This window comes from Salpingoeca rosetta (genome assembly GCF_000188695.1).
Source record: "Salpingoeca rosetta unplaced genomic scaffold supercont1.2, whole genome shotgun sequence".
NCBI lineage: Eukaryota > Choanoflagellata > Craspedida > Salpingoecidae > Salpingoeca > Salpingoeca rosetta.
In genome coordinates this window covers 1,667,075-1,686,394 of record NW_004754932.1, presented here as the reverse complement: position 1 = coordinate 1,686,394, position 19,320 = coordinate 1,667,075, and the positions used below count along the sequence as shown (strand labels likewise).

The 19,320-nt window shown below is 56.7% G+C and overlaps 4 protein-coding genes across 4 annotated transcripts; 2 read left to right on the top strand and 2 right to left on the bottom strand.

Moving 5' to 3' along the window:
* Window positions 1–649: 649 nt before the first annotated feature.
* PTSG_00933 (uncharacterized protein) lies at window positions 650–10,747 on the bottom strand. The gene is made up of 13 exons (XM_004998349.1): window positions 10,533–10,747; window positions 10,163–10,204; window positions 9,931–9,991; window positions 9,703–9,785; window positions 9,344–9,476; window positions 8,907–9,011; window positions 8,659–8,739; window positions 8,402–8,494; window positions 7,687–8,127; window positions 7,170–7,340; window positions 1,751–6,973; window positions 1,478–1,555; window positions 650–1,132 (listed from the first exon to the last, which is right to left on the bottom strand). Exons 1-13 carry the CDS (start codon window positions 10,565–10,567, stop codon window positions 962–964), a joined length of 6,717 nt encoding a protein of 2,238 aa, XP_004998406.1. The 5' UTR covers window positions 10,568–10,747; the 3' UTR covers window positions 650–961.
* A 34-nt stretch (window positions 10,748–10,781) lies between these two features.
* Window positions 10,782–12,796, top strand: PTSG_00932 (ubiquitin conjugating enzyme E2). Its single transcript, XM_004998348.1, has 7 exons — window positions 10,782–10,926; window positions 11,079–11,168; window positions 11,365–11,407; window positions 11,577–11,685; window positions 11,877–11,946; window positions 12,218–12,302; window positions 12,442–12,796. The coding sequence occupies exons 1-7, from the start codon at window positions 10,885–10,887 to the stop codon at window positions 12,453–12,455; spliced, it is 453 nt and encodes a 150-aa protein (XP_004998405.1). The 5' UTR covers window positions 10,782–10,884; the 3' UTR covers window positions 12,456–12,796.
* Window positions 12,774–18,384, bottom strand: PTSG_00931 (PRP6 pre-mRNA processing factor 6; the record flags this gene model as incomplete). Its single annotated transcript, XM_004998347.1, has 13 exons — window positions 12,774–12,845; window positions 13,083–13,418; window positions 13,754–13,899; window positions 14,122–14,882; window positions 15,136–15,457; window positions 15,637–15,897; window positions 16,169–16,227; window positions 16,455–16,614; window positions 16,884–17,000; window positions 17,171–17,318; window positions 17,516–17,762; window positions 17,929–18,003; window positions 18,308–18,384. 13 exons carry the CDS (start codon window positions 18,382–18,384, stop codon window positions 12,774–12,776), a joined length of 2,781 nt encoding a protein of 926 aa, XP_004998404.1.
* A 201-nt stretch (window positions 18,385–18,585) lies between these two features.
* PTSG_11659 (uncharacterized protein) lies at window positions 18,586–19,201 on the top strand (the record flags this gene model as incomplete). The annotated part of the gene is made up of 2 exons (XM_004998346.1): window positions 18,586–19,101; window positions 19,148–19,201. Exons 1-2 carry the CDS (start codon window positions 18,763–18,765, stop codon window positions 19,199–19,201), a joined length of 393 nt encoding a protein of 130 aa, XP_004998403.1. The 5' UTR covers window positions 18,586–18,762.
* Window positions 19,202–19,320: the final 119 nt, after the last annotated feature.

Sequence of the window (19,320 nt, the reverse complement as noted above, 5' to 3'; positions counted from 1 at the left end):
GACTGCGTCAGAGAGTTTGTGTGTGTGTGTGTGTGAGTTTGTGTGTGTGTGTGTGTACGTGTGTGTGTGTGTGTGTGTGTGTGTGTGTGTGTGTGTGTCGTACGTAGTTTTAAACCACCTTATTTTCGAGGCATAACGTGGGGTTATCCATAAACCGGTGCGCACCAGTATTGGTGGGCATGGTCGCTAACCATTGCATACATATCACGGCAAACGCACTTCCCGGTAGGAACCTCGCTCCCGGGCACAACCGGGCTATCAGATGGCATGTTGACAATAGCGTCGCCCTAAAGTGTGTGGGGGTTTGTAAGTTTTGTGTGTGTGTGTGTGTGTGTGTGTGTGTGTGTGTGTGTGTGTGTGTGTGTGTGTGTACGTGTCAATCGATATGTGTGAAAAGGCTCTTGTGGTTCTTTGCTGCCTGTGTATGCGATCCGACGTAGTGCATGGTCGATTGCACCCGTTAGTATCTTTACGTGTCAGTTCTCATCTTGAATAAGTGCGCATCTTTTGCGTGTCTTAATGGAACCTAACAGCAAGAATGCTTCCGCGAGTCGTGCGTTGCGTCCTAGTAGTGGGTTGTCATCTTCCACGTGCTTCCCCCGTTCGTTTGTTTGTTGATTGTGTCGCTGCTGTTGCATTGAAGGTGCATTTGATGTTTTACACTTTATGTATTTCCATTCGTCAACGCAACAGCAGACTACAACAGAAGCGCAATCAATCCGACTACAATGGAGCAACCGGTGAAGCATGCATGGGAGATGCACACAGCAAAGAAGCAGGAGTAAAGACGCAAGCAAGCCGATTGTGAACGACAGTACGCAAAAGGAGCTACACATGTGGGTGGTTACGGTGGTTACAGGTGGTGTATGGATTGGCATGAGTCGTAACTATCGATGCCGGAAAGGAAGGAAGGAAGGAAGGAAGGAAGGAACACAAACAGCCATGCTGGGTACGTTTCGTTTTATGCATAGCACCATGATCCACGTGAGTTTCGTCGCAGGACGCGCTTGTCTGGGTTGCGCCGTTTGATGGCCTCTACTTCACGATCGGTTACGTTCTCATCTTCAACAGTGATGAGTTCGTTGGTGAATTGAACGGCATGTACGGCGGCCCGAAACGCACCCAGGCTCTTCTGTGTGTGCGTGTGTGTGCGTGCGTGTGTGCGTGCGTGTGCGTGCGTGTGTGAGCGTGTGTGCGCGTGTGTGCATGTGCGTGTGTTTGTGTGCGTGTGCGTGTGTGAGCGCGTGTGCGTGTGAGCGCGTGTGCGTGTGCGCGCGTACTGTGAGCTGTAGTTGTCGATTGAACAAGCTCTACACAGCAAACAGCACAGCACTGGCATGGCGTTTTTCCTGCACAGAGAGACGAACAACATCTGCAGCACACACACACACAGACAGACACACACACACACACAGACAGACAGACACACACACACACACACACACACACACACACAACATCACGACTCGGCACGTACCGGGGAGGCTGGGCTGGCAGGGGGTTCATCAGATACATCGTGTGCAATGGTTGAAGTGCGGGAGGACCGGCGGCGGAACTGATGCAAAAACACAGGCAGTTGCGAATGGAGGCAACGTGTGAGGTCCGCTGAAGCTCAAATGCAACCACAGGCGAGTTGTTCACACCATTGCCGAAAACGCACACGCACAGCATACACACACAGCATACACACACACACACACACACACACACACACACACACACACACACAAAACAGCGAGCGTCAATATACCAAAGACGGGAGGCGGCGCTTGCGTGGGGAAGTGGTCTGTGCGACGTCTTGCTTCGGTGGGGTGGAGGGCAAGCTGCGACGACGCTGTGACGATGCAGAGCCAGGCGATGGAGTGTCGTTCATGCTGCCATCATGGTTGACTGCTGTGGCGGTGTCACTTTCAGCACTGCTGTGCTTGGTTTCGTGGGCTTCCTCTTCTACAATCGGTGGCATGGAGGCACATGCAGCAGTGGCGGCCGCATCAATGGGCGTGTCTGAGTTGGACTCATGTTCCGGCTGCTGCATGTCACCTTGGTGCTCTGCATTCGTTTCTTCTCGCTGTAGGTCGTCATCATCGCCACGATCCTTCTCCTCGGCCACTGCATCGTTGCTTGATCCTTGTTCTGACACTTGCTGTGCCGGTGGTTCAGTTGTAGATGCGTTGGGTTCTGCAATTGGACCCTGTTCCTCTTCCCCTCTTTCTTCTTCCACCTCTTCTTCTTCCACCTCCTCCTCATCTCCACTGGCTGCGGCCTTTTCTTCCTCTTTCTCACGATCAGCACCCTCACCATCATCATCACCCTCACCATCATCATCATCACCACCACCGTCATCAACATTTTCATTTTGGTTCTCTTCGTTGTATCCCCTCACCTCGACTCCTTCTTGCCCTTCATCATCCCGCGCTGACGTGGCGCTCGCGCTTGCCACGCCGGTATCACCATCACCAGGCGTCGTGCCCTCTTCCGCTTCATCCTTCTCGGCTGCATCGTGTTCTCCTCCTTCTTCTCCTTCGTCATCAACCCCATCGCTTTCTCCGCCTTGTTTGACGTCTGGCACAGCATCAGCGGCGTCAGCATCGTCGTTCTCACCATCCGCGGCGGTGGGGTTGTCGTTGTCGTCGTCGTCGTCGTCGTCGTCGTCGTCGTCGTCGTTGGCTTGGCCTTGCTGGTCTGTCGCGCCATCACCGTCTGTCACTTCTTCGTCGCCTGTCGTGTCGTCGAGTCTCTCGCCATCAGCAGCGGAGCCACGGTCCTCGGGCGGTGCGGCGTTAGTTGTCGCCTCCTCATCTTCCTCACTCGCCGCTTCTGCATCATCATCGCCGTTCTCCTCACTCGCGTGTTGCTCTTGCTCATGCACGGGTGCCTCATCACCTTCGTCACCTGCTTCCTTGCTGTCAGGGTCAGCCGCATCAGCATCAACACCATCACCGTCCTTGTTAACCCCAGCAGCGTCGTCGTCATCTTCTTGGCTGCCCCCCTCCTCTTGAGCATCATGTGGGCTGTCGTTATCGCCACTTGGCTCAGCACTCCGGCCCTTGTCTGTGTCACCTTCCTCCTCCACCTCCTCCATGTGATCACGCCCCCCTGCTTGCTCTTCTTTACCCTGCACATATGGTCCTTCTGTGGCTTCTTGTTCTTGTTCTTGTTCTTCTTGTTCTTGTTCCTCAACCGTCTCCTCTCCAACCGCTGCTGCTGCTGCTGTTGCTTTGCCATCACGCGGTGCCTCTTCCTCGCCCGCCATCGTTTCCGCTTCCTCGGCGTCATGTGCTGATGACTCAAGGTCACCGTCGCCGCATTCACGGTCACCAGTTGTTGCTGCCTCTGTTTCAGCCCCGTGGTCCCTGTCCACGGCATCTTGTGCAGACAATTTCTCATCCTCCGTTCCTTCCTGTTCACACTCTTGGTCTTGCTTCGCCTGCTGCTCATTTTGCGTCTCTGTAATCTGGTTCTCGGGGGATTCCCCTCTTTGTTGCTGTTGTTGTTGCTGTTGCTGTGTCGTCGAGTCTTCAGGGGCGCTGACAGGGGACGGCTGCACGTCCTGCTGCTCCCCCACGTCTTCCTTCGCACCGTCAACTGCTGGCTTTTGCTTCTCGCCTTCCAGCGGCTGCGGTGCCCCCTCCACCGCAGACTGAGCATCATCTTGCGGCTTCTCAGCATCTGTCACTGCTTCCGCCTTCTCCTCGGTTCGGTCGTTGCCTTGTTCCTCGTTGCTTGCATCACCTGCGCCATCACCATTGTTCTTCTGCTGCTCCTTCCCTTGCTCCGCAGCCTGCGCTTGGTCATCGTCAACAGGTGCAGTTGAGTCCTCTGCAGTCAAAGCACCGCCATCCCCTGTGCTGTCAACAACACTGCCGTCATCCGCAGTCTTCGCTTCTTCCTCGCTACCCGACGCAACCTCATGCTCCACTTCAGCATGTCGTCTTCCTTCTTCTTGCTGCTGGTCAGGATCAGTTGGCTTTGTACCATTCTCATCCTCCTTGTCCGCGATGGCCGATGCCGGCGTTTCCTCGTGTTGCTCTGCTTGCTGCCCGCCGCCGTCGTTGGCACTCACTTCCTTCGCTGGAGCCTCGTCCGCGTCCTCTGCGACCTGTGGGTCCGCGTGGCCTTCATCCCTCATCTCTTGCTCACGCTCCTCCTGCGCCGCTGGAACCGGCGCTTCTTGGTCCTTGGTGTCGACCTCCCCTTCTTGACTCGGAGGCACACCATCACCTTCCCCTTGCTGGCCATCTTCGGCACGCTGTTCCTGCTCTTCCTCTTCCTCTTCCTCTTGCACCTGCGCTTCTTCTTGCTCTTGCTCTTGCTCTTGGTCCTTCGGCTGATGGTCGTGTCCAGCAGCACCAGCCTCTCCTTGCACGTCATCATCGCCGGTAACAGCAGCAGCAGCAGCAGCAGTAGCAGTAGCAGACGCATCTTCAGCACCACCATCGCCAGCCTCAGCGTCCTCATCAGCAGCCTGTGGGCTCAGCACCTCCGCTGTTGCGCCACGAACCACCACGCTTGATGCAACAGCAGTCACAGCCGCTTGCTGCTCGGCTGTCAGCCCGTGCAGGCACACAATGATGCTGCCTGGGCGAAGTGTGATTGCATCACGCGGCACCGCACTCGTGTCAATGCCCTTGTCCTCCAGTGCCGTCAACACGTCGCTGATAAACGCGTCCCGCCCTTCCTCGCTCTCCACAGAAGCAAAGTCGAGGTCAAACCGCAGCTCAAGGGAGGGGGAGGCCGCGGATGCCGACGCTGTGCGTGATGGCGATGTGTCTGGATGAGGTGGAGCCGCGCTCGTGGTGGCCTCGTTCTCACGCTCGTCAGGGAGGCAAGGCTCGTCGTCGTGAGCGTCGCCACCGTCGCCCTGGTCGTCATCGTTGTCATCGGCGGGTGACTCATCGTCAGCAGCGCCACGCGTCTCCGCAACATCATCAGCATCGCAGGGCATGGCTGCATCGCCAGCTGTCGCGGCTTCGGCAGTCTGGTCGTCACTTGTGACTTCGCCACCACCGCCACTCGTCTCGCTGGCTGCTGGCGCTGGGGACGATGCTGGTCGGCTGTCTGTCTGTTGCAGGGTGACCTGATCAGCAGTGACGCTGATGCCATGCTTGGCCAACTCGGCCACCACTTCTTCCTTCAGTGCGGACTTGGCAGCCTGTCGGGGACCATCGTCGTCACTGTCGTCCGCACCCTTGCCGCGATCATCTGGGAGATCAAGTGCAAACTTGAGCTGAAGCGGAGCAGCAGCAGCGGCAGGAGACGACGCTGGCTCTGTGCTCGTCGCTTTCATGTCGTCTTCGTTGTGACCGTTACCACTGCTGGGCGAAGCGCTCTCGAGCGCGACTGCTTCGGCACCATCCTCAGCCACACCGTGCGCACCATCATCATCACGGGCACTGTCACCCTTGCCGATCGCTTGTGTTGGGGCAGCGTTCTTGAGCACCTGCGCTGGGTCGTCTTCTTCAGCGAGCGACCGAAGGGCAGCGACAACACGCGGCGTGCGCTCGCCAACAACACCAAGCTCAATCTTGACTTGCTGCACATACTCTCCGTCGTCGTCAGCTTGGCATGCAGACAGCACTGTTGCCACCGTCTCCTGGCGCTCAAGTCCAAGCACAGACGCAAGGGCTGCGTTGAGGGTGGTGCTGTCAAACGCATCGTCAGCGTCTGCCATGTAGAGCTGCAGCTGCGCTTGAATCGTGTGCAATGATGGCGGCGGCGGCGGCGTTGTCGGTGGGGCCGCGCTCTCCTGCTGCTGTTGCTGCTGCTGTTGCTGCTGCTGTTGCTCAGGTGTGTCATCGTGCACGGCATCCTCGGCTGAGGCCGTCTCCACTTCTTGCTTTGGCACGCCAGTTGCTTTGATGCTGCCGCTTTCGTTGTTGGTGTTGTCGTCGCCATCACACAGTCGTTCTGGTAGTTGCTCACCCTGCTGTCCTTCATCAGCAGTTTCAGCAACAGCGTGTGCCTCTGTGTCGCCCTTCTCCGGTGAAGACGACGACGACTGCACCTCAGCCCCATCTGCATTGGCGTTGTGGGTGTACTCCTCAACAACAGCTGGGGCAGGTGGTGTTGCAGGTTTGTCTTCTTGCTGCTCATCAACCGCATCACCAGTGGCAGCGTCAGCAGCGGTGTCGTCGGCGTTCTCGTCGTTATCGTCCGTGGATGCAGTGGCAAGGGCCTCCTCCTGCCCCTCTTCCTCTTCGACAACGGGTGGGACAGGGCTTCCATCTTCAGCGGTGTCCTCGTCGTGAGCGCTGGCCAGCTCTTCAGGCACAACACCACCATCGTCGTCGTTGTCGTCACTGTTGTTGTCGATCGCTGTATTTGTTGTGGCAGCTGCATCACGGTCTTCGTTCACATCCTCTTCCTCCACTTCCTCCGCAGTGGTTGGTGATGGCGAGTGGACATCTACATTCTCATCAACGTCAGCCACAACGTCATCAGCACCTGTGTCATTGGCGTCACTGCTGGTGTTGATCTCTTCTGACTTGCTTCGCGACTGCGTGCCTTGTTCATCATCATCGCCATCAACCATGGCTGGTTCGGCTTGTGCATCGTCGGCAGTAGCGAAATCCTCGTCGGTGGCTGCGGCCGCACGCTCGCTGCTGGCGCTACCCACACGAAACCTCGTGACGCTTCGACGCGATGTCGGACGGGAGGTGGACGGCGGCTCCGGTGTTTTTGCGGACAGCGGTGGAGATGGACCACGGGCTGCATCTTCCTTTCGAACGTCTTCTTCCACCTTCTCCTCCACATCATCATCATCATCATCACCCTTTTCCTCACCACCATCAGCACCCTCAGAACCACTCTGCTTCTCCTCTTTCCTCCCGTTCCCGTCTTGCTGCTGCTTGGCGAGGGCGTCACGTGCCTCCATCGCCTGCAGTTCGGCCATCATCACAGCCCGTCGCTGCTCTTCTTCCTCGCGCGCCACTCGCCGCTTCTCTGCAGCGCGCTCCGCCTCAAGCTGCCGTTGCTGTAGTACGGTGGGGGTGGGTGGTGGTGGGTTGGGGGGTAGGGGGTAGCGAGGGAGAATTGCAGGATGAGAGGGAAACAAGACGACCAATAGCATCAGACAAAGTAGTTTGACTAACATCATCAGCAACGTCACCTGACACAACACAAACACACACACACATATATGTGTATAAATACAGCACATCAGTACGCACGCGTTCCAGGGCTCCCTTCCGCGTGCGGTCCTCCTCTTCCTTTGCAGCCGCCTCCTTCCTTCGCTGCTCCTCCGCCCGCTGCTTGCGTCGCTCGGCCGCCTGACGTGCAAGGGCGTTGCGTTTCTCGCGCTCAATTCGCTGCCGCTCCTCCTCTTCCTCCTGTGCTCGTCGCTGCCACGCGAAAATGGTGGACAAGGGACGTGGCGTGTGCGTGTGTGTGCGTGTGTGCGTTATGTGTGTGTGCGTGTGTGCGTTGTGTGTGTTGTTGTTGTTGTTGTTGTTGTGTGTGTGTGTGCGTGTGTGCGTGTGTGCGAAGATGTGGAAGCGAGTCCATCAGGGCATGTAGAGGCATGACAAGCACGCTGGTGTGGGAAGCACATGGAGCTTCTGCCAAGACCAAGACGCGTCAAACTGACCAACACCCCGCCTTCCTCCACACACACACACACACACACACACACACACACACACACACACACACACACAGAGCAAGCGAAGTGGCAATCCAAGCCATTACCTTTTCCTCCAGCTTGCGCTGGGCCTCGCGTCTGCGTTGCTCCTCTTCCACCTTGCGCTTGGCTTCAAGCTCCGCCTGCCGTTTGCGCTGCTGTTCGCGGGCTTGTCGCTTCCTCTCCTCCTCCCTCGCCTTCTCCTCCGCCACGCGCTGTTCGTGCTCTTCCCTCCACGCCGTCCGTCGCATCGCCATCATGCGTTGGTGGATCATCGCAGCCTCCGCCTCCCACGCTGCCCGCCGCGCACCGCCGCCATCCCCACTGCCGCTCTGCGTGCGCCCACGCCCACCACCACGACCGCGTGTGCGTGTGCGTGTGCGTGTGGGCCCGTCTGCGCTGTCGAGAGAGGTTGAGAGCGGGTTGCTGCCGACGTCGCGTTCGGAGAAGCGACGAAGCTGCCGCCGCAGCAGGACCTCTCGTTTCGCCAGGGCCTGCTCAACTTGCTGCTGCCAGCGGTGCCCACGGCGACAGGCAAGAGAACGCGTGGAGGTGGGGTAGGAAGAGAGGGCGACGTGAATGTGTACGTATGTGTGTGTGTGTGTGTGTGTGTGTGTGTGTGTACATGAGCGAGGGGCGTGGGTAACAAATGAGCCATGTACGTGTGCTCGCGTGCAAGCGTTAAATGTGTGCGTGTTGCATCGACAAGGGTGTGTGTGTGTATGTGCATGAAACAACAGCAGTCATGAAACGTCATGCCTACTTCTCATGCCTACTTCTCACCTGGTCACGATGGTCGGCCTCAAGCTCCTGTTGCCGCGTGCGTGCAAGTAACCGTTGCTGGCGGCGCGACTGAATGGCCTCAGAGCGCTTCCCCTGTTACGCACGCGGTCGTGGTGGTGGCGGCGTGGTGCAGCATTTCGTAAGGGCAGTGGTGGTAGTGGTGGTAGTGGTGGCAGCGATGAGTGTTGAGCGCTGACCACTGGTGGTGCAGGGGCTGATGCTCGCACACGTGTTCGGCTCAAGACATGCTTGCGCACCTCTTGTCTGCGCTGTTTTGCTTCGTCGCGTTCACGTTGGCGCTCCGTGGACCAGGAGACGATATGGGGCAGCTTTGGCGCCTGGCGGTGATGCACGGAGAGACGCAGAGCAAAGCACAGGTAGACATGGGCAGCGCAAGAGAAGCGAGAGAGCAAAGGGTTAATGAATGTCTGCAGTGTGGGTTAAATGAATGCCAGCAGCTTACAACACACGTACACATGCATGCAGTCAGTGGTGTATGAATGACCTGCTCTGAGTTGAGCGTGGCGGCCTTGAGGCGCTCCAGTCGGCGTTTTTTCTTCTCCTCAATGCGTTTCTCGGCCTCGTGCTGGTGCCCAACCAGCCGGTACGCCTACCGTAATATGCGGTGTGCGTGCGTGCGTGCGTGGGCGTGTGCGTGTGCGTGTGTGTGTGTGTGCGCGCGCGTGTGTGTGCGTGTGTGTGCGTGTGTGCGTGTGTGTGCGTATGTGTGTGTGCGGCGATGGAGGGGGAAACAGGATAGAAGAATGTCGTGGGGAGATGGCGCGGTGTGCGTGAATGGGAGAGCGCATGTGAGAAGAAATGAATTCGAGTGTTGGTTAGCTGCTGGATACTGCACAATGAATCATGTGCGATGTGCGTGCGCGACCCCGTGCCAAGTCACGGTTGTGTCGGAGTCGACGAGCACGTGAAAAGCTGTCGAACCTTTGCACTCTGGCGCAGATCCTGCACAGTGCCCATGACGAGGCCATCTGAGGAGAGGAGGCCTTGCTCTACCAGGTGGGCACGTGCACCAGGGTTCTCCAGGTAATACCGCCGCACATGTCGATCATGCAGGCTGCATCGTGGGCAGGCAGGTGGGGTGAAGGAATGATTGAGAGCGGGAGTGAGTGAGTGTGCGTGCGAGTGCATGTGTGTGTGTGCGCGTGTGAATGAGTGTGTGTGTGTGTGTTGTGCAGCTGGGTGACAAATTATATCAAGTGTGTTTGCGCAGCTGAAGGCTGGCATCGACACGAGGGCATGTGATGCACCCATCTGCTGCAAGCGTATCACGCTGCATGTACCTGCTGTATGTTGGGCCGTGGTCCATGACGATGGTGCCAGGCTGGCGTACGACTGATGTGACGCGTCCCTTGGTTGCCAACACCTGCTCGCGGAAATAGCAGTGGCAATGAGTTGTAGACGAGGCATGGCTTTCGCATGGCATGTGTGACAGCAGCAGAACCAGAAACAGACAAAAAAAAGGGGGGGGGGCTGACAGATACAAGGCGTTGGATGGCGCTTGAGCTCACTTCTTTGCTGAGGTGTGGTCGGTGCAGTACACGCTCAGGCATGTCCTGGCGCCTTGTTCCCCTGCACATGATGCGCGAAACCACAAATCATTACATGGGTGGTGAGTACATGAGAGAGGGTGGGGAATGAGCAGGTGGTGAATGAGAGCAGCTACAAACGGTCCTGTTGACTCTTGCTACTGGCGTTTGAGGACTGCCTTAACAAACGCACATGCACGAGGCAACCACTTACAACGTGGCCGTGCAGTACGTTGGAAACGTGATGTTGGAGTCGCTGCATCAAGAATGAATGCGCACAAAAAGCATACTGCGTGAGCGCAGTTCATTGATGTGACCATTGTAGGTACATAAAACGGCAGTGACACTTGATGCAAATGCACAGCACATGCACAACCAAGCATACAAGTACATTATAACCAAACACACAAACACAGACACACACACACACAGACACACACACACACACAAACACACACAAACACACACACACACACACACACACACACACACACAAACACAGACACATGCACAACCGAATACGTGCACAACCAAACACACACACACACACACAAGCACTCTCTGCCGTGTTTTCCAGCTCATACCTTGCGCTCCGCTTTGACATTGTTCGTTCTGCCATGGCAGCCGTGGGTGGCTGCTGTTGTACTTTGGCGATACGCTTACTGTTGACGATATTGCCCACTCGCGTCCACACCACCGGCTAATGTCAACCAAAACAAGCAGCAAGCAAGCAGCAAGGGAGGGGCTTGTGTTTGCTCGCTTCTTGTTGTGTTGTGTTGTGTTGTTGTTTTGCGCCGCGTTTTGCGGAATATTTGCCAACATTTTCCACAAATCGCAAACAGAGCAAACGCCCACAGCGCGAGCAGCGGACACACACGAACCAGCAGGCAGGCGTCATCAGCACACGGTTGCACTCGCCACCACACGGCAGCAGAGATGGCGACGAAGCGTCGGCTGAAGACGGAACACGCACAATTTGTACGTTGGTGTGTGGCGTGTTCATGTGTGCGTGTGTATGCGTGTGTGTTTTGGTTGTTTTCTTTTGGCTTTGGACGAGGATGGAAAGGGAGACGCATGGAGCTTCAACTTCGAGTATGCGCCTCACGCTGTCGTGTCTCCGTTTTTGACAGAAGAAGACACCTCCAGAAGGTGTCACGCTACTCACAGATGACCCTACATCCACGCGATGGATCGTTCAAATAGCTGGCGCCCCAAATACGGTGCGTATGTGTATCTGTGTGTGTGCTTGTGTGTGCTTGTGTGTGCATGTGTACCTGTGTGTGCTTGTGTGTGCTCTCTGCTTGCAATAGTTGGTTGTGCGCTGCTGGTGGTAGTCGTCGTCATCGTCGTCGTCTTCGTCATGTGCAAACATTGTATGCTGGGGTTCACATCTTTTGCTTGATATCCCACCACTAGGTGTACGCTGGAGAGACGTTTCAGTTGCAGCTCTCATTTTCAGGTGAGAGAGCCCTTCAAATGCACATGCCAAATAACGGGTGGAATGTCCCAGGTTGAGCGCGTGGCCACGTTATTACAGAGAAACGTCCATGCTTATCTCTTTCTCACTCTCACATACACATGTACACATATACACACGTGCGCGCCACGTGTGGCTTATGCATAAGCAGATAAGTACCCATTCTCGCCACCCGAAGTCATCTTCCTCGACAACCCACCGCAACACCCCCACGTGTACAAGAACGGACACATCTGCCTCAGCATCCTCTACCAAGAATGGTGCGCCTGCAGGCTGTGTGTGTGTGTGCGAGTGTGTGCGAACATATTTGTGCTCAGCTTTAGTTGTGCGTGTGTGTGTGTGTGTGTGTGTGTGGCTTGTGTGGGTGCGTTACCCACGTCGCCTTACAAGTGTGCATTCCAGTTGTTGTGCTGCACTCACCACACCTGGCACCGTGCTCCATGTCACTCAGGTCACCAGCGCTGACTGCAAGCTCTGTTTGCGTCAGCATTCTCAGCATGCTCAGCTCTGTCAGCAAGAAGGTCTGTCTTACCTGCATCGTTGTTCCTCTTTTTCTTACAACCTTCGTCCACCTTCACTTTCTGTCTTTGTGCGCGCCAATCCCTGCTCCCATTCGTTTCCGAAGAATTCATTGTTGCATTGCAGCATTGCATGCCCCTGCCGACCACCACTCACTTGTTCGTGTTTCATGTATGTGTATGTGTGTGTGTGTGCGCGTGTGTATGTGTATGTGTGTGCGCGCGTGTGTATGTGTATGTGTGTGTGTGTGTGTGTGCGTGCGTGTGTGAATAGGAGTGGCCCATTGACAATGACTCGTACATGGCTCGCTGGCGCATCTCTCGTCACGGTCCACAGAAGACACTGTGGGACTTCCATGGTGCGTACGTGCGTGTGCGATGTGCGTGTGTGTGAAAGTAGCTTGGACCTGCAGTGGCTTTTCTCACCATCTCACCACATCATCTTACCACCTCATCTCACCACTGCTACCACCACCTCCACGCATCTTCACGTCGCAGACGACACTGTGTAGCCTGTGTGTGGGCTAAGTACGGCCTTCAGACGTCTCACTTGGCCCAACTTCCAACAAGAGACATGCACCCCCCCCCGGATTCTCTGCTTAATTGAACCAACACCAGTCAAGCTCCTCATCACGCTAATGCATCAGTTCCTCTCCTTATTGGCCATCCACAACACCACCAACACTCGGCTGCACACTGCACGTGCACATGTTGTTGTATTTCTCTTCTTGTAATCACGAATGAACATCAAAGCAACGCTGCGCAATGATTCCAACAGCACCGGGAAACACACACACAAACACACACACACACACACGTATTGTGGGGCTTCAATAGAATTTGGTTTCGCGGGCGACAAGTTTAAGAATTTCCTCCTGCGATTTCCCCCAGTTGTGTGGTGCCTGCAAGCACGCACGAATGCATCAGTGTGGAGATGTGTGTATGTGTGTGTGCGCGTGTGACATGGGACACGAAGAAGCAAAGAAGGCAAGCAAAACGCACACCCATACAGCATAGTAACGCCCCAAACCCCCACCCCCTCAACACACACACACACACCAAGACAAGTACCCCCCCCCCTCCACAACGCACGTCACGTCACGTCACGTTCATCAGCAGCAGCAGCAGCAGCAGCGCACCTTTGCGACGCGTTGCCAGATGGGCCCGTGTCGTGGCTCCGCAGCAATGCAGTGCTTCAACACGTCCTCCTGCTTGCTCGCGTCCCCGTGCAGCTGCTCAAACTTGTAGTACGCCGCCCACGCGTCGCCGTAGTCCGGGTCGAGCTTGACGGTGCGGTTGAACCAGCGGCGCGCCTTTGTGATGCGGCGGTCGGACAGCAGCAGCTTGGCAACCGCAAGCAGCACACGTGCATCGTTCTCGCAGCGCTTCAGGGCGTCGAGGGATTTGGTTTTGCGCTGGGGGCGTGGCTCCATGAAGATGGCCTCGCTCCACAGCAGCCCGGAGTTGGGGCAGTCCTGCACACCGGGTAACGACGTGGCGGGGGGGGGAGGTGTTGAAGGAGAACGGCGTGTGTATGTGTGTGGATACGCGTGTGTGTATGTGTTTTGGAACATAGCAACAACCGTGAGTGCAGTGAAAGACGGGCCGTTGCGCCAACACGAATGAATGAACGACTTTTTCGCTTACGATCACAACGGCAGACAGTAGGGCAATAGAAACCAGAGCCAGCGCAACACATCACACACATGCCACCAATCACCGCCACTGCCACTGCCACAATCACAATCACAATCACAATCACAATCACAATCACAATCACAATCACCTCAAATCACCACCACCCACTGACCTGGAGCGCCTTTGCCATGATGGCGGTGGCCACCTCGGGCTGTCCCAGCTGCCGCTCAATGTCCACGGACTCCAGCCACAGCTCGGGGCAGTGCGGATTCTTCAGGCGCCCGCGCTCAAGGATGGCACGCGCACGCGTCGCTTGGCCTGCGGCGAAAGAGAGACGAAAGGTTGCGGGGAGGTGGTGTCAAAATGTAGGTTGATGCGTGGAAGGTCGATGACACACAACGCACAGTGAAGGTCCAATGTGGGCACACGAACAAACAAACAAACAAACAAACAAGCACACAAACAAGCACACAAACAAGCACACAAACAAGCACACAAACAAACAAACAAACAAACAAACAAACACACGTATCAGCGCACCTGCTGCGAGCTCGAGCCTTGCCGAGAGGATCCACAGCGGGATGGAGTCGGGGCAGTTCTTCACGCCCTGCGCATAAAACTGTCGTGCGTCCTCCACCTTGTCCTGCTGCTCGCTAATCTGCCCGCGCATCATCCACAGCTTGGGCGCCGTCGGATGCAGCTTCACCGCATCCGCCAGCATCTCGCTCGCCGCGTCAAGGTTGCCCAGCACCCATTCCAGCCGCGCAGACTTCATCCACACGCGTGCAGTGCCGGCCTCACGTCGCGCTCGCTCCAGCAGCCCGCGCGCACGCTGGTGCTCGTTGTTCTCAGACTCAAGCTTGACGGCAGCCAGCCAGATGTCCTCGTTGTTCGGGATGGCCGTGAACGCGTGCAGCAGGATGTTGCGGGCAGCGGGCACGTTGCCTCCGAGCCACGCAGACTTGGCGCCCATCAGCCACAGCGTCTCCGCCTGTGGGCAGTACTTGACGGCCTTGCGAAGGTGCTCGTCCAGACTCTCGCGTGTGCCGTGCTCCTTTTCAAAGAATGCAACCTGCTCCCACAGGTCCTCGTTGGCAGGGAACGCCGTCAGGCAGTGCGCATACACGGCGCGCGCCGCGTTGTATGCCTCGTCCTTGACAAACGACTCTGCATCCTCCAGCCACGTCTCCAGCCTGTCTTCGTCCTCAACGCCGATGTTGATGACCTCACGCACAATCGCCTGGCACGTCTGCACATGCCCGCTCTTGTCGCACGCCTTCGCATCCGCCAGCCACAAGTCCCTGGCGGGCGGTGGTGGTGGTGGTGATGGTGGTTGTGGAATGGCGCGGGAGGCGAGGAGGTGACGTGAGACAGCAATTACGCATAAGAACGGAGAGTATATAACAGTGTGATTTCGTAAACATGCACAAGGGGGTGGAAGACACCTATTCCTCTCGCACAAGCACAGACACAGACACACACACACAGACACACACAGACACAGACACACATGCACACACACACACACGCAATAAACAACACGGGTGCGCGCACCTGTTGATTTCGACCATGTTACCCTGGAGGGACTTGATACCGAGGCTGATGAGCCGCCCCACGTTTGCCTCGTTGCCCGCCGTCTCCTCAAGCTTGGCGGCGGCAATCCAGATGGCGCGCTCCGTGGGAATGGCCTTACGCGCGCGGTTGAGCACCTTACGCGCGTTGTCGTATGTCTCGAGGTGGGCGAGGGCGAGCCACAGGTCCACGCTCTGCGGGCAGCACTCGACCGCGCGGCCAAGGAGGATGCACGCGTCGGACGGCGACTCAAGGTCGACCGCAGCCTTCCACAGCTTCACAGAGTCGGGGATCGTGTCAAGCCCTGCACGTGGAGATGGGTAAATTGTGTGTGTGTGTGTGTGTGTGTGTGTGTGTGTGTGTGTGTGTGTGTGTGTGTGTGTGTGTGTGAGGTTATGGTAGGTGAAGTGGAAGGGGGTTGATATGAGGCAAGCCAAACACACACACACATACACACACATACACACACACACATTTCCGCACCTTTTCTGAGCACGCGGCGCTTCGCCTTGACGTCCGACTCGAGGTCCGCAGCCTTGATCCACAGCTTGACGGAGGATGGCACGGCAGCCACGGCCTGCGCCACCACGGCCTTGGCCTGCTCTGGCGGCTGCAGGCGGATGGCTTCCAGCCAGATGTCCTCGTTCTTCGGGCACTTCTCTGTTGCCTTGATGATCAGGTTGCGCGCCGTCTGGATGCGCCCGACCTCCTCCTCCAATCGCGCTGACGCAATCCACGCAGGGCCTGGCGTGTTTGTGTTTGGGTGTTCGTTCGTGTGTGTGTGTGTGTGTGTGTGTGTGTGTGTGTGTGTGTGTTCGTTCGTGTGTGTGTGTGTGTGTGTGTGTGTGTGTGTGCGTGCGTGTGTGCGTGCGCATGTGTGTGTATGGTGTGATGAGGGATGAGAGTGGCGCAGTGAGTGAAAGTTGCAATGGACGTAACTGCGCAGACGTATGCTCGTTGAAACAGGGATGCACGAGCTGACGTAACTTCAAGCAGGCATGAATGGCACACGCACCGTGCTTCGGGTTTGTCTTTCGCACGGCCGCCAGCAGCATTCGCCCTTTCTTCACATCACTGCAGCGCCAAACCCAAAGGAAACAGCGATGAACCTGTGAGGGGCGGTGCAATTGGACATACACGCAACCACGACAGAGGCAAGGGAAAACAGAAAAGGTTTCGACACCCCTCTCCCAACACACACACACACACACACACACACACACACACACACACACACACACACACACACACACACACACACAAAACACCAACCAACCCATCAAGCAAACAACGCGACGCACCCAATGTCGCCGCTGAAGGACGGGGTGAGGGAGTTGAGGTCGGTGAGGTATCCCTTTGGGTCGACGACCGTCTGGCCAGACACGGAGTCGGACGCCTGGTCCAGGTTCATGCGCATCAGGGTGCCACGCGCAGCACCGACCTCCATCATATCCACATCGCCTGCACAACATAGGATATGGGGTCATGGTGACAACAGTCCGGATGAGCACACTGATGCTGTGTGTGTGCGTGTGTGTGCGTGTGTGCGTGTGTGTGTGTGTGTGTGTGTGTGTGTGCGTGTGTGTGTGTGTGTTGCGTGTTGCGTGTGTTGTGCGTGTGCGCAACTCATGGACGCCATCATCACTAACTCGAGCGAGGACCCTAACATCATCGCTCAAGCACAGTTCAAACACCGTTTCCTTCCTCATCCCCAACCCACCCCAACCCACCCCTCAACACCACCGCGACCACGAGCACTGCACCTGGCTTGAGGGTCTGTGTTCCCGGCAGCGGCGTCTGCAGACCACCATATTTCTGCTGCCGCACATCCAGTGAGCTGTGCTGCCCTGCCCCGCCCTGGTGGTCGTGTGTGTGTGTGTGTGTGATGAAGGGGGGAGCGATGTGTGAGCTGGTGCACATGCTGAGGGGCAGACAAAGGCGTGTAATGCCAGGCAGGCAGACAAGCAGACAAGCGAGCAAGAAAATCAACCCACACAAGCATACAAGAAATGCAAACAAACGAAACGTACGCCAGCGACGAGGGAGTCTGGGACGGGTGTGAACCGCTCCTGTGTCTGTCGCTTTGCCCGCTTCAGCTTCTTGCCAATATCGGCCGCATCCGGAATCTTGTCCCACTCCTCCTCAGAGACTGACGAAAGATCGCGCTGCAGATCGGCAAGGAGAGAGATTTGTGTGCATGCAACGGGTTGTTGGTGTTGTGTGAAACGTTGGCGAGGGCATCAAGTTGTGGCAGTCATGATGGTGACAAGCTGTTGTGGTCTACGGGGGCAAGAGGCACAGTCTACCGTCGACGTGCACCACACGCTACGTACCCGAGCACGCACACTTGCGTGCCACACACCTTGAGGTCGGAGAACTGCTGCTGGATCTTTGGGCGCTCCTGGCGGTATTTCAAGAGCTCCTCGCGTTCGCGCTGCTCGCGGTGCTGTCGCCTGCGCTCGTCCTGGCGCTTGTCAACGGCGTCGTAGATCAGGTCTGCCTCGCGGTCCTCGCTGTCGTAGCTGCCCTTGCTGAACAAGCTGCCACCGTACCCGCTGAACTCGTCGTAGTTGGACTCGTTCAGGTTTTCCTCCTTTGCCTCGCCACCCCTGTCGGCGCAATGAGAGGCAAGTCAAGCGCACATAGGCACAAGTAGGCGTTCGTGTGAGTTGCAGCAGCGGCGCACGCAGTATTGGCACACGGGCAGGGTCGGGCTGGAAGAAACACAAAACAAGGCAGTGTTGAAGACCAATGTTCCAACATCAGCAATGACACGCGAGTGGCATAACCACGTACCGTTCTGTGGAGCGGGCTGGGCCGATATCTGAACGGGTTGTGAAACCTTGCGCACTGCAGGCAGAGCACGATGCAGTGTTGAATTGGAGCCAGTGAGGTACAACAGCACGTCAGCAGCAACGCGGGTGAAGAATACAACTCAACCACAGTTTGCATCCCTGCGCACAAATTACGCACGTGCTCGCACACATACACACGTAGACACACACGTATACACATGCACACACACATGCACACACGCACACGCAGGCCCACACATGCACATGCACACGCGCACACATGCACACATGCACACACGCGCACACATGCACATACGCGCACACACGACAAGCACAAACGCACACACTCTTCGACGTACCCGCGTCCAGAGCCACCGACGTAGCCTGGAGGGCCTTCTTCATGCAAGAAGAAGTACTTGTCCTTGGACTCGCTCATGCTGCCGACGTTGTCCCCCAACTTGGTCTCTCCGTTGCTGGACTTGTCTCTCTGTTCCACAAAGATGCTGCTGTTGCGGTGTCTGTTCTGTCTCCTGTTCCCTGCGCTCACACGTCACACAGCGGCAGTCACAGTCACGGCAAACGCTCGCACCAACTGACCACGACAGGAAGAAAAATGGCTGAAGTTATGGCGATTCTTCACAACTTCAAGGCAAATTGATTGAGGAGGCGTTGGTTGGGTGTTGTTGTCCTCTGAAGAAGCACCCACAACAACAACAACCAGTTCTTGCTTGTCTTTCTTGTTCTTCATCAGGTCTTCCCTCCCGCTCCCTCTTTCCCTCTCTCTGTTTGCTGGATTGCCGGCACGGTGCTGGCTATGTGGAGGAGAGGCAAGCGCCGGGATCCAGCTGGCCCATGTCATATCAATTGGTGCGACAACCCGCTGTTGTCTGAAGAGGATGAGAGTGAAGATGGCGAAACTGTCAAGCAAAGTGATTGCGACGCGCGCATGCGTCCTGCAGAGGAAGGCAAGGCAACAGTGGAACGGTTCAACGACCCGCAGCAGCATGCCGCAGTAGAGCAGGCAAAGGGTGATGCTGTTGTGAACATGGGTTGCCGGCCACTCCCACTGCCTCCTGGCGTCAGCGCCAGCATGAGTGGGGAGGTTGCGATGCCATCATCGCCGACCGCTTCCTCCTTCTCCTCTGCACCACACGTTTGCACTGCCAGAGCAGATGTACCTTCCGCCCCACAACGCCCAGATCAATCGCACACGTCACAACCCTGGTTTCACGGCACACTATCCCGCCAGGTGACCGTCCCGCGTGCACGTGTGTGTGTGTGTGTGTGTGTGTGTGTGTGTGTGTGTGTGTGTGTGTGTGTGTGTGTGTGTGTGTGTGTGTGTGTGTACTCGTGTGTGTGTGCGTGCGCGAGC

Bases quoted from the DNA above. Each gene is read 5' to 3' on its own strand.
- PTSG_00932 (XM_004998348.1), top strand. From the start codon at position 10,885: ATGGCGACGAAGCGTCGGCTGAAGACGGAACACGCACAATTT. The intron at 10,927-11,078 runs GTACGTTGGTGT...CGTTTTTGACAG, and splicing joins AGACGGAACACGCACAATTT to AAGAAGACACCTCCAGAAGG. The intron at 11,947-12,217 runs GTCTGTCTTACC...GTGTGTGAATAG, and splicing joins TCAGCTCTGTCAGCAAGAAG to GAGTGGCCCATTGACAATGA.
- PTSG_00933 (XM_004998349.1), bottom strand. From the start codon at position 10,567: ATGGCAGAACGAACAATGTCAAAGCGGAGCGCAAG. The intron at 10,205-10,532 runs GTATGAGCTGGA...TTCTTGATGCAG, and splicing joins ATGTCAAAGCGGAGCGCAAG to CGACTCCAACATCACGTTTC. The intron at 6,974-7,169 runs GTGCGTACTGAT...ACCGTACTACAG, and splicing joins GGAAGGGAGCCCTGGAACGC to CAACGGCAGCTTGAGGCGGA.